The sequence below is a fragment of the Vipera berus genome (assembly GCF_964194415.1).
Source record: "Vipera berus genome assembly, chromosome: 2".
NCBI lineage: Eukaryota > Metazoa > Chordata > Lepidosauria > Squamata > Viperidae > Vipera > Vipera berus.
The window spans coordinates 214,566,644-214,585,727 of NC_138203.1; the positions used below are offsets into that span (position 1 = coordinate 214,566,644).

Sequence of the window (19,084 nt, forward strand, 5' to 3'; positions counted from 1 at the left end):
CGCTTCCCTCCTTTCCTCAGCTATTTGCAAAGCTTCCTCAGACAGCCATTTTGCTTTCTTGCATTTCTTTTTCTTTGGGATGGTTTTGGTTGCTACCTCTTGTACAATGTTGCGAACCTCTGTCCATAGTTCTTCAGGCACTCTGTCTATCAGATCTAATTCCTTAAATCTATTTGTCACCTCTACTGTATATTCAACAGGGATATGATTTAATTCATACCTGACTGGCCTAGCGCTTTTCCCTACTTTCTTTAATTTAAGCCTAAACTTTGCAACAAGAAGCTCATGGTCTGAGCCACAGTCAGCTCCTGGTCTTGTTTTTACTGACTGTATAGAGCTTCTCCATCTTTGGCTGCAGAGCATATAGTCAATCTGATTTCTGTGTTGACCGTCTGGTGATGTCCATGTGTAAAGCCGTCTGTTGGGTTGTTGGAAAAGAGTGTTTGCTATGACCATCGTATTCTCTTGACAAAATTCTATCAGCCTGTGCCCTGCTTCATTTTGTACTCCAAGGCCAAACTTGCCTGTTATTCCAGTTATCTTTTGGCTTCCTACTTTAGCATTCCAATCTCCCATGATGATAAGGACATCATTTTTGGGTGTTAGTTCTATAAGGTGCTGTAAGGCTTCATAGAACCGGTCAATTTCATCCTCTTCAGCACTGGTGGTTGGGGCATAGACCTGGACTACTGTGATATTGAATGGTTTGCCTTGGATTCGAACTGAGATCATTCTGTCATTTTGAGGGTTGTATCCCAGTATTGCTTTTCCTACTTTTTTATTGACTATGAAGGCTACTCCATTTCTTCTGAGGGATTCTTGCCCGCAGTAGTATACCTGATGGTCATCTGAATTAAATTCACCCATTCCTGTCCATTTTAGTTCGCTGATACCTAAGATGTCGATGTTTAGTCTTGTCATCTCTTGTTTGACCACGTCCAGCTTTCCTTGATTCATGGATCTTACATTCCAAGTTCCTATGGAGAAAGAATCTTTACAGCATCGGACTTTCCTTTCACCACCAGACATATCCACAGCTGAGCGTCCTTTCGGCTTTGGCCCAGTCGCTTCATTCTTTCTGGCGCTACTAGTACTAGCCCTCTGCTCTTCCCCAGTAGCATATTGGACGCCTTCCGACCTGAGGGGCTCATCTTCCAGCGTCATATCGTTTTGCCTTTTGGTACTGTCCATAGGGTTTTCATGGCAAGATACTGGAGTGGGTTGCCATTTCCTTCTCCAGTGGATCACGTTTTGTCAGAACTCTCTGCTATGACCTGTCCGTCTTGGGTGGCCCTGCACGGCATAGCTCATAGCTTCATTGAATTACGCAAGCCCCTTCGCCACGACAAGGCAGTAATCCATGAAGGGGTTTTTGATCTTACAGGGCTGTAACTTTAAAAATGAAAATATGGCATTCTAGAATCTAGCAGTTTTCTTCGACTGGATGCACAAACCATAGTTTGTTTTAATATGAGTTTGTTGGATCAGCTTAGGTGGCTATTTTTTTCTTCCATTCAATTGTGTACAATTCTCAGACTGCCTGGACAAGTCCCTGCAGTTTTCTTGACAAGATTTTCAGAAGTGCTTTGCCATTGTGGTGGTGCAGTGGTTAGAATGCAGTATTCTAGGCTAATTCTGCTGACTGCCAGCAGTTTGGCAGTTCAATTCCCACTGGCTCAAGGTTGACTCAGCCTTCCATCCTTCCGTGGTAAGTAAAATGAGGGCCCAGATTGTTGGGCCTGCAGGCAGCACATGAAACCACACCCCTTTGGTTCACGGGAAAACCTCTCTCCATGGAACCAGTCCTTGGTGCCCAAAAGGTTGGGAATATATAGCACAAAAACAGTAAAACAAACAAAAAAACCCAACACCAATCCATATAGCAGCCTGTCACTCAAAGAAAGAGAGAAATAGGACAGATAGTGCCTGGATACATTTTGTTGGCATCTCCTCAGAAAAGGCTTGGCGGAAGGGATGAACCAAGGCCTATAGAGCTATACATGCTACCACATATGCACACATTATGTAAATCCATAAGTTAGGCTTTACAAACTCCAATAGTTGGGTTCCAAATTATGCAAGCTACAGTGTAACAAACCACATTATGCTTAAAGTCAAATGCAAAGTCACAGCAGAGGAAAAAAACTTATGGGGAAAGGGGCAGTTAGCTAATCTCAGGTTCTCTCAATAGGGAGAATAAGATGAAGAATGAGAGAGAGCCAGGAGGCAGGACAAATATGGAATTGTTGGTATCCTGGCTACATTCATAAGAGACTAAACTAAGGTGCAATTTGGCCCTCTATTTTCTTTTGAGGTCAGATGGACCACAGAGATGACTCCGAAGAAGTTATGTGGAAACCATTAGCAAAATATGAACATAACCTAAGAAACCAGAAAGCATGAGAAAGAAACTCAAAACTCTGTGTCTTGACTCTGTTTGGTTTAAAGGAGGGATGGAGAAAATACTGTTGGGGGTTCAAGGTTCTCTTGGTGTATCCTAAATCAATAAAGCTGAGTTCAAGTACTTCTTGTAGTATATGTTTCCTCACCTGGCCTTCTTTGAGGATTTGACAGATTGCCATAGACAAAGATCAAAGTGCACTGGTTGGTTCATCATGTTATGTGCATCCTGAAGGGAGGCTTATCCTGAAATTAATTCTCTCTTCTGGCTTCTCTTCTATTTCCATTTCCATTTTCAATGTATATGGGCACGGAAAGAAATGAAACATGGGTAGCAAGGAGAAGCCATGTGCCACAACTCATGGTTCAATATGAATTTAGCTTATTTTTAATAAAATAAAAGTCAAATCTACTTTGAGCAGAGCTCAAGACCTGGTGATTTTATCCAGACATATCCAGTTAGTTGTCTTGGGAACTGTGCAGAAATGGGAGAGCACTGCATTCTTTCAAGATGCCTTTTGGACTTTGTAGCAGCACTTAGTTTTCAGCCTTTTGGTGGTCTCTCATTCGAGCACTATCCAGGACAATGGATCCTCCAGTTTGACTAACAAAACTATGAAAACAAAAAACTGTTGAGTGTTGACAGGCAAGTCATATGAAACCACCAGAATCTATATCAAAAAGGTTGCAAATCTACAAATATGGTTGCTTGCTTAGTTGTGTTGCCTGATGTTGGCCAGTGAGGATGAAGCTGAGCTGAAATAGCATTAAATGGGGCTTAGCATATTGCTAAGGAATGTTACTTGAGTGTGGCTCTTCTCAACAAGACACACCATATTCCTAATCAATTCTCCTTTATCCTTGTTTGGTTATTTTAGTGTTCAGCAGATCATGCAAAGCCAGATTAGTTTTACAACAAGCATAGTTAACTCCTGGAAAGCATGTTTTGTGAACAAAGCAAAAATGATGGCTTAGCTGAAGAAAAAAATATAAGGCTCATACAGAGCTAGTTTCAAGATAACTACAATCACAAATTCTCCAATCACAAGGTTTGGAAGCCATGTTGGCAGGAAATATGGGAATTATATTTTAATTCATTTCGATCACAAGGATGGAAAAAATTACAGGACAACACCATTGTGTATTCTTATTTTTATTGTATGTGTAAATAATGCACAAAATATTTGTTGTGTGTGTGTGTGTGTGTGTGTGTAAAAATTTAGAGACCACCCATCTCTCTCTCAAGGTGAAGTCTTTGCAGCTACAGCTGCATCAGTGAAGGGCTCTTTGAATCTACTCCTGTGGCACGCAGTGGCTAACCAAATATATATTCAGAAATCACACATTAGGTGGGCTAGTATAGTTGTTTTGCACTATTACTCGATTGATTGATTGACTGACTGACCAGCTGATTATGTACCAAAAAATCTTAGTGAACTCGTAACTCGGTTTTCTGCAGGACGATCTGTCCCAATTTGATTGACCATTCTCGAACAGTTGGAATTTAAAACTTGGTGCTTGCAATTCAAGAGATATTATACGGCTATAAAGACTAATAGCCATTGCTAGTCTATCGTTCTAGAGTTTAACCAGCATTTCTCTTAAGTGGTGCCTAGTACTCCCCATGATGGCAGATCACAGTTGGAGATGTTTTTATGATTTGGATTGGCAAAATGTAGAGGTTTTTTTTGGGGGGGGGGAATCCTGGATTCACATTTAGCTCGAATCAACTTTATTGTCTGCCTTTGATGTTTGGATTGTGAGCTGATCAAGTTAAGGCCAAATTCCTAATTGGCCAAGGAATACAAATTAAGAAAAGAGTTGAATGGAATGTATCCAAGCTAGGAGATAGTAGGGTCTACATCATATTGCTTTTTTTTTGTTTATTACAACTGGTTTTTTTCCCTAATTTAAATTCCTGATTTAAAGCATTAGATTCATTCACATCTCTCTCTCTCTCTCTCATTATTTTTTTTCTGTAAATATATCAGAGAAAAAGCTGTTATAAATTACTATTTTAAATTTTTTCCTTTTGACCTTGGTTCAGCTAGATCTTGACTTACAACCACAAAATTTCCATTGCTAAGCAAGACAGTTGTTAAGTAAGTTTTGCCCCAATTTTGGCTTTTCTTGCCACAGTTGTTAAGTGAATCACTGAAGTTGTTAAGTTAGTAACACTGTTGTTGAGTTACTCTGGCTTCCCCCTTGACTTTGCTTGTCAGAAGGTCACAAAAGGTGATCATGTGACATCGAGACACTGCAACCATCTTAGATACACGCCAGTTGCCTAGCATCTGAATTTTGATCACGTGACCACAAAGGTGCTGTAATGTTCATGTGAAAAATGGCCATAAGTCATTTTGTTCAGTGTTGTTGTAACTGTGAATGGTCACTAAATGAATGGTTGTAAGTCAAAGACTATCTGAAATTCATGGTCTTGCTGAAGGTTTTTGTTGCCTTGCTTTTTGCAAATGACATCACAATTATAATTAGTTACAACTGCACTCATTCGATGATTATTTTATTTATTGAGCTTAGTTTTACAAGGAAGAAAAGCAAATATACAGGAAGGTTGTGAGTCAGCACTAGGATGATGAATGACAAAATGGAATGAAGATGAGAAGTTGATAGATGAATCTCTGGAATGAAGAACTTGGGAATGGATCTCAATCAATAATATCAGTGGAGGCATGATTTATTCAAGTGTTTTGGGAATGGCTGCTCATTGGTGAATTTATCGAACTGGCTGAAATTTAACATTAAGATGAATTCATAAGCAGTCACATCCCTGCTTTTTCCCAAGGAACTATATAGCCTTAAGCCTTAAGATACCCCAATGTTCCCCCCCCTGCAGAATGAAAGCATTCCATCTTATGTGTGGAGTAGCAGAAAGATTCCAGAACACTCACCTCATGACTGGAATTGCATCTTTACAGAAAGGGAATCACATCTCAGAACTGAAGCTGCCTCAAACCATGAAGGAAAAGGTAGAGAGGCTTTTTTTAAAGGTTGGGTTCGCAAAACATACTAAACCCAAATTAAATAAACCAGTGCATTCAACCTGTGTCTCTTAATTGGATGAGAAATCTGATCAATCACAAAGAAAAGGAGACACACATTGATAATTACTTGGAAATCAAACATAATCTCATAGGTAAAGGTGAATCCTAAAAGATGAAATCTTTTGGATACTGAAGGCAATCACAAAGACTGGATACAGGAAAGCTCAGAAAGGAATCATACCATTGGACTCTTTTTTTTGTTTCTTATCTATAATCATTCCGTATACAGAAATGATTATTGAGGAAGAGAAGCCACTTGTCACTTTGGAAAAATCAACTAGAATAATGATAAAACCCTAACCAATGGAAGCCTGCCTCCTCCTCCTCCTATTTAATCCTTCTTCTCTGCTTGGCAGATTTGTTTCCCTGCAAGGGGGGGGGCGCATATTGAGAGGGGCAGCTCTGCAGCTTTGCCTGCAGCAACCTTACCAACGTAGAGCACGCCTTCCTTGGTCTTCTCGGCTGCCACTGCTACCCCTTCCTTGGTCTTCTCTGCTGCAGCAACAACCCCTTCCTTTGCTTTCGACAAGCCCTTCATAAACGCATCCATCCCGGCACTGAGCTCTGCACGGAGACAAGACACGGGGTGGAAGATGGCTTCAGCAAAGGGCGCTGCTGCTCCCAGTGAGGATAAGATGATCGGGGATGGGGATGGTGGTGGGTGAGTCAGGCTTTAAAGAGATGGGGACTAGCTCAGGCTCTATATACTTCACAGTACAGTAGTCACAAAAACACCTCGTTCATAATCTTCTTCAGCAATATCTCATTGCAAGCACTACCTTCCTGCCAGGGAAGTGTGCTGGAACAGACAGGAGACCGTCTCTCTCTTGGGTCTCCAAAAGAGGAGCGGAAGGGAGGGTGGGGAAGTCTGGGCACATCCATAGCCATTGTTGGAGTCCAGGTTGGTCGCTCAGGGAAGGGTAACCTTCGCCCCCCCCCCAAAAAAAATTCAACAAGTCTGGTGATAGTTATCACTGCTGCAACAGCTGGTCCCCCTCGCCCTGATCTGCCATCCTAGATCTGGCCTACCTCGCCTGACTCAGGGGTTGCAGCCGCGGGGGCGGAAAGCCACCCCTTTCCAGCCCCGTTCCTCAAAAGCATCGCTCCCGGTCACGGAGAGCCGCGCGCAGGCGAGGATGCTTTTTCGCCCACGAAGAAGACGGCGAAAACGAGGGGGTGACTCCGCGTCCTTGAAACCAGAGGAGGAAATGGGGAGAGTCAAAAGGAATGGCCGCGGGTTGGTTTTTTTTTTTTGGTGGAAAAGAATTCCCCGAGACCACGAGCCATCATCTCCTTTTCCCCACACCGATCAAAGTCCTCCTGGCTCCGCTTTCCAAAAGGAAGCGGAGGAAAGGCTCGGCTTTTGCCGGAGAGCGATGGCCACCCTCTGCGCAGAGACCGAGCCTGGGCTTCACCTTCAGGGCCAGCGTTATGACCGACCTGCCGTTTCCCCCCCCCCTCCCGGTCCTTTCCCCCGTCCAAGCGGACGCTCCAGGCTCTTTGGGGGCGGGCGGGCAGGAAGGAAGCGTGCCGAGGCGCCCCTCACCTGCGATCGGCGATTGCGGTGGACTCGGCTGCGTGTCCGTCGGAGGGTTCAGATCATTCCGGGCCGGAGCGGCTTGGCGGGCGGGGCCGTTGGGCAGGCGGCGCGGTGCAGCGGGGGAGTCAGGGCAGCTCTGCCATGGAGCAGCTGGGGTGGGGTGGGGGGTGGGTGGGGGGAGGAGGAGGCGGAGGAGGAGAGGAGGCGGAGAGGAGCGAGCAGACGAAAGGCGGAGCCTCCCGTGGCTACCGCTGCTGAATATTGCAATGAGCCGCCGTCTCCCTATAACCGCCGGCGAGGGGATTTCATCAGAGCACGCAATCGGGGCTCCCCGCCCCTCGGTCCTGCCCAGATGCAGCAGCAGCAGCAAGACCCCCCCCCCGCCCCCCCTACACCCCCCCTCCCCGGTCTACCTTACGGCCCGGTGACTTGACCCCGGGGATAGATTGGAAAGAAGGCAAACAGACCTTCTTGCCCCTTCGCTGAGAAGGAGCTCGAGCAATGAGAAGAGCCGAGGGGTGGGGCACCGTGGAGAGGTTAGCGGGGTGGTGGTGGTGGTGGCGGCTCTTAGATACCGCGTAGAGCAGGGGTCTTCAAACTTGGCCCTTTGATGACTGGTGGACTTCAACTCCCAGAATTCCTCAGCCAGGCGTGCCTGGCTGAGGAATTCTGGGAGTTGAAGTCCACCAGTCATCAAAGGGCCAAGTTTGAAGACCCCTGGCGTAGAGAGAGGGAGGCGGGCAGACCCTGAGCTCAGAAAGCAGCCGCGGGATGCCAAACCACAGGCCTTGTCTGAGTGTCCAAATAGGCATTGATTTAGCTCAGAAAAGGAGGTTTTAGAAAGTGGCCTGGTCAAGCCAGCCTTTTTCTAGGCTCTGAACCTAAGTAGATTCTAGTGTGGCTAAGAAGCCGTAGGCTAGCTAGTCTGGACTGAAAAGCTGCCCTGCCACTTGGAAGAAGGTGAGAGTAAACATTTGAGGGAGGCAGGAGGCATAGTTAAGTCTACATAGGCTTCAGGAGGTGGTTGACCTTCAGGACAGAAAAAAAAATTCCTTCCTTGGCATCTGATTGGCCTATTGGAACAAGCAAATTGGTGGAGCAGTGGGCTAATGCCTCCTTAAGTAACACCAGCTGCCTGCAATTAGTGCAGGTTCGCATCCCACCAGGCTCAAGGTTGACTCAGCCTTCCATCCTTCCGAGGTAGGTAAAATGAGGACCCAGATTGTTGGGGGCAATTAAGCTGACTTTTTGGGGTGTGTGTCAAAGCCCTAATAAGCAGGCATATACATAGAATGAAGGCTACTGCTAAGCTTGTAAGCTGCCCTGAGTCTTCGGAGAAGGGCGGGATATAAATGGAATTTAAAAAAAAATTGTGTCATATAAAGATCTTTCATAATGCAACCTGAAAAGTCACCTTGATTTTCATAGGATTTACTAAGTAAAAATGTACATAGCTGGATATATAAATTCTTTGTGTGTCCAATCACGCTTGGGCAATAAAGAATTCTATTCTATTCTATTCTATTCTATTCTATTCTATTCTATTCTATTCTATTCTATTCTATTCTATTCTATTCTATTCTATTCTATTCTATTCTATTCTATTCTATTCTACGTATATACACACATATTAATATTTATATATATGATTAAGTGCCATAAAGTTTGTTTTAACTCATAGCAACCACATAGGTAGACTTTCTCCATCACACTTTGACCCTGATCTCCAATAGTGCACTTATTGATGCTGTAAGGTAAAGGTTCCCCTGCACATGCGTGCTAGTCGTTTCCGACTCTAGGGGCCGGTGCTCATCTCCGTTTCAAAGCCGAAGAGCCAGTGCTTGTCCGAGGACGTCTCCATGGTCATGTGGCAGGCATGACTAGATGCCAAAGGCGCATGGAGCGCTGTTACCTTCCCACCGTAGTGGTCCCTATTTTTCTACTTGCATTTTTACGTGCTTTCGAACTGCTAGGTTGGCAGAAGCTGGGACGAGTAACAGGCACTCACTCTGTTACGCGGCACTCGGGATTCGACCCGCCAAACTGCCGACCTTCTGATCAACAAGCTCAGCGTCCTAACCCACTGAGCCACCGCATCCCTTCATTGATGCTGTAACTAAGTCCATTCACCTTGCTTCTGATTATCCTCTTCTCTTTCTCAGCCTTACAGCTTTCTTCACAGAGCTGAGTCTTCATATAATGTGTCCAAAGTAAGAAAAGTTATGGTTGTTGTTTTTATCTTGGCTGCTGATTATCTATTCATTTTGATGTTTTGTTGGTTTTCTGCTGTTTCTTGTTTGTTTGCTGTTCACAGCCACTTTCTTTGAGATGAGAACTATATAAATCGAATATAAATACACAGATCTGAAGACAATGATCCCATTTGACAAATTAATACAAATTTTAGATTTAATGTAAGAATGTTGCTAAATTTAAAAATCTTGTAATAATCTGGGGTCAGTTTTAGATGGTTAAACCAATAACCTTGGTCAATACAGAGAGATTGGCATCTGTCAGTGAAACAGATTCTTCTCTTCCTCCACCTTCCTGTATATTGGCTCTGGGGGCTAGAGAGACTATCTTGATAGTATTTGCAACACATGAAAATAAGCACAAGACGAAGGAGAGCAAAGAAGAGTCCCATTAGACAGATTTTGGTCTGCTTAGATATATATTGAATGTATCACTATTTAAATATGTATATCATACAGTATATGTTTGTGAGTGTGGGGGCCGGTTTTTACCAGGATGGAAACAAATATTACTCCATTCCCAAAACAAAAGGCAGGTGGAAGCCATCCCTCTTATCCCCCCATCAAATCCCAATAATTTAAATCTACTACACCAGACATGTCAAACACAAGGCCCGGGGCCCGGATCCGGCCTGCAAAGTGGTTTCATCTGGCCCGCGAAGCCATCCTGGAAACAGTGAGGGAACGGCCCCCGCTGCCTTGGCCCTGGCCCAGAGACCCTCCTTCTGCCAGAGACCCTCAGATCTGTCCCACTCCTGCCCAGGCCCCCATAGGCACCCTTGATGTGAACGATGTAGAGCTGGCCATGCCCACCCAGTAGGCCATACGCACTCTAGCCACGCCCACCCAGTAGGCCATACGCACTCTAGCCACACCCACCCAGTAGGCCACGACAACCCAGTAGGCCACGCCCACCCAGCCCCTTGAGGGCAACTGCAATGCTGATGCGGCTCTCAATGAAATTGAGTTTGACACCCCTGTACTATACCATGCAGGGGGGAGAAAAAAGACACTAAATACAGTGAATAAATAAACTTTGATTTCCACTATAAATAAGGTTTACATGTAACACATAGCAGCCATTGGAATTCTTTCACAGTGCCTTCAGATCTAGAGTTCGTAAGAGTTACCTTACATTATGTATACATGTATCTATAATCACATAAAAATATAAAGACATAATAGCCAGAAACTACGTTTAGTAACTTTTTTTAAGGCAATTTATATGGTTATAACTTTATGTAAAATTTAAAAGATTATACTCCACTGAGTAGATGTAATATAACAGATTTGTAGGAGCACATTTTATAATAAATGAATTACGTAATTCATGCTTTTTGATAGTTGTTGTTCTGCATTATGTATTTGTACCATATTGGATTGCAGATGACATGATTGACAGGAGAATGGGTTAACGTTCCATGGAGAAAAGTGTTGAAAACAAGTTAATGCTGAGTCTCCATTTGTAGGAAAAATTTACTTCTTGAGTTACAAGAAGCAGACATTACTATTAGGGGGTTTGCATTGCTTTTTCTCCTGAAGAAACTGAGATTAGATCATGGAACACCTGAATGAATACAAGTGTCAATGAATATAGAGGAACATATAAGACTTTCAAATGAAGGACACAGGAATGGGACATTATTATAGGAATAAAAAAATAAATTCATGAAACATTTTGGAGCTTTGTGTCCAATTGGGGCAATGTACAATGTGTGAAAGAACTGCAAGTTCATGGAAAATGTACACAAATAAGTCTGAGTCCTAACAATTGCAATGCTATCATGCTGGCTTAGAATGGCCAAAGCTCTTCTCTGCTTGCTCAGACATCCATCGGGGCAGTTGTTATTATAAAGATTTCTGAAACAAGATACATATTGTGAGCTCTTTGAAAAACCTGTATATTGATTTCTGTTCCACTCTGGAGTGGTGAAGCTAGGATAGATGCATTGCATATCCTTAAAGGTAGCTCTGTTTCATCTGTCTGAATGTATGAATTTCAGAAGTTTGGAAATAATAATAATACCTCTTCTGAATCTCCAGGTACCACTGTTTGGGTACTTTTAAACAAAGCAGATGTTTTGGAGGAATGAACCTGTTGGGGGGTTCTTGCTGTCCATTTTGACCCAAAAAAAAGAAATAGTTTGTTTCTGGACAGGCAGGAAAAAGCTGCAGATAGTATAGTGAGGGACCAACATGCTTGACTATGAGGACAGGAATTTAAAACCAAAGCAACTTACTAATTATATGGGTGGGCAGATACATCAAACACTGCCCCAAACATAGTATTGTTGTCTGCCTGAGCAAAAGAGATGTGAGCCATTAAGCTGTTGAATGTTGGTTTATCCATAAAGGTATTCAGCAAACTGATTAAAAGATCTATATCTACCCTGACTTATTCACAGCAAACATGTTAGAAATGGGCTGTCTTGGGAGGGTCATTTTCTTTTCTGGACATCTCTCTCTCTCTCTCTCTCTCTCTCTCTCTCTCTCTCTCTCATCTGCTTTTTCTACTGCCTTTGTTAAAAATGTAATTTAAACACTAGTGCCTAGTGCATCAAACCAATCGAGTCCTATCAGGCTCGTTCACTGGCCCCCTACTACGACAACATCCAGGTGCCCTGAAAACCCCTTAAATTTAACGGCTAGTGTGGCCTCACCCTTGACTGTGACTCTGGCATTCTGAAAATCAGTTAGTACAATGTCAGAAGGCCTCAGCTTGGCCCATTTCTTACTGCGACTACAAACGAAATTAAATGTTTCAAGGGAAATAATAGAAACAGCGGAGCCTGTGTCCAACTCCATTTCGCAGGGGACCCCTTGCAACTCCACCTGGAGTCTATACTTCGGCTTAATTGGACGGCAAGCCCCAGTATGGCAAATGCTTCTGCTGCTGGAGCAAAACCCCACACTGTACTGACCCGGGGCCCCAGTACCTCTCCTGGTCGGATCTTCCGACTGGCGATTCGATGGCCGGTCCCTCTGGTGACCTGTGCAGATGAACGTGATGTGGCCTGTCTTCCTGCAGGCCTGGCACGTGACTGTCCGGAACCTACAGTCCAAGCATTGGTGGCGGCCACCACAACCTGGACATCTAAGGAAGGGAACTGCCTTGTAAGTGGCCTCATGTTGCTTGTTGCTGCGATGCTGTTGGTCGAGTTGTCTGTGTAACTTGTCGACTTCTGTGTCGTTTTCGGGGTCTTCTGTGTGTTTGGCATCCTCGCGGTGGATGGCTTCTTTGCGTTGTGCAGTTTTGGCGGACCGAAAGGCTCGTATGGCCCTGGCGGCGGCTTTGTTCGCCATGACTTCCTTCTGTGCATCTGAAAAAAGACAAAAGCTCTTTGGCGAAAAGCTTCTACTGTAGCTCTTGGTTGCGGAGACCGCAGACAAGCTGGTCTCGTAGTGTCTCCTCGATGTCGGAGAACTGGCACAGGTGTGCGGCCTGCCTCAAGGCCACGATGTACTCAGTTGCGGTTTCACCTGGTTGCTGTATTCTTTGCTCAAAAGCATAGCGCCAAGCGATCACCGACAGCTTGGGCTGGAAATGTTCTCTGAGCTTCTTCTTCACAAAGGATACGGACTCCAACGGCGTTGGCGTGAACAGGTTCTCTGCTAAGTTGAACGTTGCTGGGCCGCACACACAGAGGAGCATGGCAGCCTTCAGTCTGTCCTCGGCGACCTGGTTCGCTCGAAGGTAGTTCTCAACCCTGGACAGGTACGAGGGCCACTCTTCTGGCTGCTTAATGTTGAATTCTCTCAGCTTTCCAACCTTGGCCATTTCTGCTGGTCTTCGCAGCTGGTGCTTGGCGTCTTTGAATCCTGCTCCTCCGTTGCCCAGGGACTGGTCCTCTGGGTGTGTCATTGCTAGCGTGGCTGTGCTAGCCGACCGTAAGGGGGGGGAATAGCTTCTCCCACCAGGCATGCGCTTCCTCTCCCCTAGTGACTTTCAGCTCAGTTGGAGGAGCAGGATCCCACCTTCATCACCAGTGTTATGTACTGGGTTCGTTGCTTAATGACAAAGATGAGGCGAGTGAGTTCAGCAAAGATAATCGTTTATTGCTTGCAGGATCTGAACTGAGAAACAGGGCTGCGAATGCAGCAATTTATACCCTGGCCTCTAGGTGGCGGCCAATAGGTTTAAAGCAACCTATTGCTGCCCTAGAGGCAACCAATAGCAGTGCTGAAGACAGGTTGTCTGGGGAGCTGGGAGCCATTAGCCAGCTTCCCTGCTCAAGCACCTTCCAGCAATTAACCCACATGGTGTTCCTTTAACAAGACAAGCCCAATACATTACACATCTCAGGATGTTATAGCAGTGTTTCTAAGTCTTGGCTACTTTAAGATGTGTGGACTTCAACTCCTAGAATTCCCCAGCCAGCATGAGAAACATTGGGCTGTAGCATTGATTTATTTTCTGTCCCATCATGATGTTTGCGCTTCCAGGGTGTTCATATCTTCAGATGGATTCCTGTTTCGCTTCTGCAACAACTTGGATCCGTACCAATCGGGTTTCAGGCCCGGGTACAGCACGGAGACGGCATTGGTCGCTCTGGTGAATGATCTCTGGAGGGCTCGGGATAGGGGATGTTCCTCTGTCCTAGTCCTATTAGACCTCTCAGCGGCTTTCGATACCATCGACCATGGTATCCTGCTGCGGCGTCTCAGGGGATTGGGAGTGGGAGGCACGGTTCTTCGGTGGTTCTCCTCCTATCTCCTGGGACGTTCGCAGTCGGTGTTGGCAGGGGGGCAGAGATCGGCCCCTAGGTCTCTCGTTTGTGGAGTTCCTCAGGGGTCGGTTCTCTCGCCTCTCCTGTTCAACATCTACATGAAACCGCTGGGTGAGATCATTCGTGGTTTTGGAGTTGGGTATCATCAATATGCTGATGATACCCAACTTTTTATTTCGACCCCAAACCACCCCAGTGATGCCCTCGCTGTGATGTCCCGTTGCCTGGAGGCGGTTCGGGTCTGGATGGGGAGGAACAGACTTCAACTCAACCCTGACAAGACTGAGTGGCTGTACATTCCGGCATCCCGGGACATTCAAAATGTTCCATCTCTCTTTATGGGGGGTGAGTCTTTACCCCCCGTGGATAGGGCGCGCAACTTGGGAGTCCTCCTAGATTCGCGGCTTACCTTAGAAGATCATATAGTAGCCGTGACTAGGGGGGCTTTCGCTCAGGTTCGCCTGGTGCGTCAGTTGCGGCCCTATCTAGACCGGGATGCCTTGTGTACGGTCACTCATGCGCTCGTGACCTCTCGTCTTGACTATTGCAATGCTCTCTACATGGGGCTTCCCTTGAAGACCACTCGGAGGCTCCAACTGGTACAGAATGCGGCCGTGAGAGTTGTCTTGGGAGTTTCCCGGTACTCCCATGTTACACCTTTGCTCCGCGAGCTGCATTGGTTACCGGTTGTCTTCTGGGTGAGGTTCAAGGTCTTAGTGATGGTTTTTAAGTCCTTACATGGCATGGGTCCGGAATACCTCGGGGACCACCTGCTGCCGGCGTCAACTCCCCTCCGCCCTGTGCGTTCCCACAGAGAGGGCCTCCTCAGGGTGCCTCCGGTCAGAGAATGCCCGCTGGTGGCCCCCAGGGGGAGGGCCTTCTCTGTGGGCGCCCCGGCTTTGTGGAATCAACTGCCGGTTGAGCTCCGGATGGCACCGGATCTCCGCTCCTTCTGGCGCGGGTTAAAGACCCACTTATTCGAACAAGCTGGCCTGGCCTGATGGGGAGTTAATTTAGGGTTTTAAATATTTGTATATTTTATTGTTTTATTTTGGGCATTAATTTAATTCTATTTTAACTTTTGTATTTTTGTATTTTTATTATATGCCCTGTTCACCGCCCTGAGTCCTTCGGGAGAAGGGCGGTATAAAAATTTAATTAAACTAAACTAAACTAAACTTTAAGTTCCAAGCATTTACAATTTAAGGCTTCTTCTTCACTGATCTGTATAATCTTTTCTTACTATCTTTTTCTCATCATTCCTATATATTCGAATGCTTTATCTGCATTTCCGATTTGCTCTCTATTACATAATTCTGTCCTTTCTTTTCTATACTTCTGACTTCTCCATCTAAAATATCTCCTGGGGTGTTTATCTGAGAAAGCTTGCATGAATCTCAATGATATTACATTTTCTGTCACTGATTCAGTTTCAGTCCCAAATCAGCTGCTTTGCATTCTCTCTGTGTAGGTGGATTACCGAGACTTAGGCTTGTAGGGGTCACCTGTAATAATATCTCTGTGTTTCCTTAACTATAATTTGTTTAATAAGTTCAAGTGCCTGGATTGATGAAGCATGATGGCACAATGATTACAATGCAGTATTGCAGGCTAACTCTGCTCACTGCCCTCAGTTTGATCCTGACCTGCTCAAGATTGACTTAGCCTTCCATCTTTCCGAGGTCGGTAAAATGAGGACCCAGATTGATGGGGGCAATATGCTGACACTTAGAGAGGGCTATAAAGCTCTATGAAGCAGTATATAAGTCTAAGTGCTACTGCTATTGATGCAAAACAGTAAAGCAGGGGTGTCAAACTGCTGGCCTGTGGGCCAGATGTGTCATGCAGAAGCTGTGCCCACCCCATTGCCGGCAATGGCAAAACCTTCCCAATACGTAGCGCGATGTCATATGATGTCGCAAGTTTGACATATCTGCTCTAAAGCCATAAATATAATTATGAAACACAATGCCAATTTCACACAATATGCCAAACGAAATCATAGCATACTTAACACAGTGTATGAATCTAATCATTGTAGTTAAGAGCTGGTTCTCAAAAGATCAGAAGAAATCAACCTAAAGCTACATTTGTTGGTTATGAAAACAAAAGAAACTAGAAACTTTTTAAAAATTATTTCCTGCTGTATAAACAAATGACAATAAAGCTTTATACTTTTAAAGTTATTTCTGTATATTAAATTTATCAGTGAAGAGTTTGGGTTATTTGGAATTTGACAGCCTTTGAAAATTTTTTGCTTTTTCTGTATTTTTGAAATCAGGGTTGCACTTTTTTCCTGGCAAGGAATACGTGTGTGTGCTTGCGTTTGTGCGTGCGTGTGTGAATGTGTGTGTGAAGAAAGATGCAGGACATGCAGGAAATGAATGAAGCTTATCTTTTCTGCTAGCTGAATTATTGCCTTTCATGCAGTTTATAAATAACTTCAATCACCCTGCCCATATAAAATAGGTGCCAAATCAAAACACTGAACACTGTTTTTCAAGTGTATATTTCTATTTATTATATTCTATTTAAATATATTTATATATAAATATAAATATTATATATTTCTTTTCAGAAACCTGAATATCTGATTAATTAGTTCAGTGCTGGATTTTATTGATTGCATAATTGAAAGGTCTACTTTATTTTGGAAAACTATTAACCATTTATTTGTTATTTATTTATTTACATTTTTTATTCTACCTTTACTACTTTATAAGTAACTCAAGGCAGTGAACATAATTAATACTCCTTCCTCCACCTATTTTCTTCACAACAACAATCATGTGAGGTAAGCTGAACTGAGAGAGAGCAACTGATTCAAGTTCACCCTGCTGACTGTCATGCTGAAGCATCCTGGTTTTTAAGGCACCATCTTCACCACTACACCAACCTGCCTTTATATTCTGGTTTCCCCAAAAGTAAGGCCTACCCCAAAGATAAGCCCTAGTTTTGGGGCGAGACACATGCCTAAAAGGCAAGCTAGGGTGGGGGTGGGGGTGTGGAGGTGCCCTACATGCCCCACACCCACTTACCTTGCAGCCAGACCTCTCCTCGCTGGCCCACTTCTGCAGTGTCTTCTGCAGCCAGGCCTGCATTTCTCAGTCACAGGTCTTTCCAGAAGGCCACTGCAGCCAAGAATCAAGTTGTGTATTCAGTCCATAGCTCAGTTCTGCAAGATCTCTGCAGCTAGAACTGAGCTATAGATTGAATCCATAGCTCAGTACTCAGCTGCAGTGGCCTTCCGGAAAGGCCTGACTGCGAAATGCAGGCTGGAACGCAGCTGCAGAATGAAGCTGCTCCTTCAGCCTTAGAAGAAATGGACTAGCTTGGGAGGGGGGCTGCCAGTGCCAGAGGTGAGTAAGACATCCCCTGAAAATAAGACCCAGTGCCTCTTTTGGAGGCAAAAGAAAAAAGAAAAAAAGATCGTCTTATTTTTGGGGAAACACAGTGTTATATCTCCAGTTCTTTAGGCATTAAGCGAGACAAAAGCATTGAAACAGCAAACAAGTTTATTAACTGAGAACAGAAGCAGCCCTAATGGCTGCTGTTCAGCTATTTATACTGTTAGCCTCTAGGTGGCGACCAATAGGTTTGAGGTAACAGTTTCCTGCCCAAAACCTAATTATCTTCCTGGAGACAGTATGTCTGGCTTCAGTAACAGCAACCATTACAACACAGAAATCTAGGTCAGACATTTAAGCAAGTGATTCAAGGCATTTAAGAAAACAGTTAAAGCCAATACATTACACATGGTATGTAGAAATTCACAGTCTCTTGGCTTTCAGCCCAAGCACCTTCACCACTGTGCCAAACTGGATGGATGGATGGATAGAAGGAACAGACGCTTGCCAACTGACTCATATTTATGACGATTGCTGTGTCCTGGAGTCGTGATCCCCTTTTGTGACCCTCTGACAAGCAAAGTCAATGGGGAAGCCAGATTCACTTAACAATCATGTTACCAACTTAACAGCTGAAGTGATTCATTTAACCACTGTGTCAAGAAAGGTCTTAAAATGGGGAAAATTCACTTAACAGATGTTTTGCTTAGCAACAGAAATGTTGGGCTCAGTTGTGGTCATAAGTCAAGGATTACCTGTATTGGGACCATAGCCTAACACAAAACTAGATGCCAATCTTATCCCTGAATCTTTTCAGGTACACAGTGTTAATGCTTAATAATATGAGCCACCTTCTCATCTTTCATCATGATACTATTTACCAGGAATTACTTACTGTATTGCACATAGGACAAAGATCCCTCTCTATTCACAGGGGGAAGAAAAGCAGAAAACAAAACCCTAACATAAACCTAAGATCAGAAAACGAGAAAGCAGAACAATTCTGTCTGCAGGATATAGTAACCCTACAGTGATCATTCTTGAACAGGGAGCTGTAAATGGAAACTCCAACATAAAATAACAGAAGTACAGCTTATTAAGTGGAATTAGGCCACTACCTTGAAGAGCAATACCTGAAACAAATGACAGCTATCAGAACTGTTTGTGCCTGTAAAAGCCCAATGAAGCTAACTGGCCAAATGAAACGGAGGTCAGTATCTTGTGTCAGTCAGGGCGTTCTCTAGGCAGCATGGGGACAGGAGGATTGTTCTCTTGGCCTAAACAGGAAAATGTCCTAAGTTCTTCCTAGGTACAGCATCCAGTTATCTTGCCCTCTCTTGGTGTGGGCTGGGCCCAGACAGGAGCAGACAAGGACAGGCTGATAGATGACAACTGGCAACATGAAGTTCAAGAGCCTCAGTGGTGGGATTCAAACATGTGAACAACCGGTTCTCTGTGTGAATGCCACTTCCTGAAGTCCATTCTGAGCCTGGGCAACATAATTAGCTATCGGTTCTGCTGAACTGGTGCAAACTGGCTGAATCCCACCACTGAAGAGCCTCCTAAAACCTTGATGGAATCTGGTGATATTTGACTTGAAAAAGTGACCTGTTCTTCAAATGCTAGCCTCTTTCAAAAAAATAAACCCACATCCATTTTCTATTCTACAATTGCTGTTGTTCAGATTCCTCTTGTGTTCAGTTTTACAATGACTCTCCCTCCCACCTGTCCAGATCTCTATTTTGTTTTTGTTCTA

General features: G+C 44.4%; 1 protein-coding gene across 3 annotated transcripts in view; it reads right to left on the minus strand.

The window, feature by feature from the left end:
• Nucleotides 1-6,021, minus strand: part of SNCB (synuclein beta) — a gene marked incomplete at both ends in the record, with an annotated part of 32,649 nt that extends 26,628 nt beyond the window's left edge. For 2 of the 3 annotated variants that reach the window (XM_081317080.1, XM_081317081.1), the window contains one exon: nt 5,892-6,012. In XM_081317080.1, the coding sequence (XP_081173206.1) occupies nt 5,892-6,012 (121 nt within the window). Of the gene's footprint in view, nt 1-5,891 lie in introns of all 3 variants that reach the window. The other variant, XM_081317082.1, reaches the window with a different exon arrangement.
• Between the last annotated feature and the right edge of the window lie 13,063 nt (nt 6,022-19,084).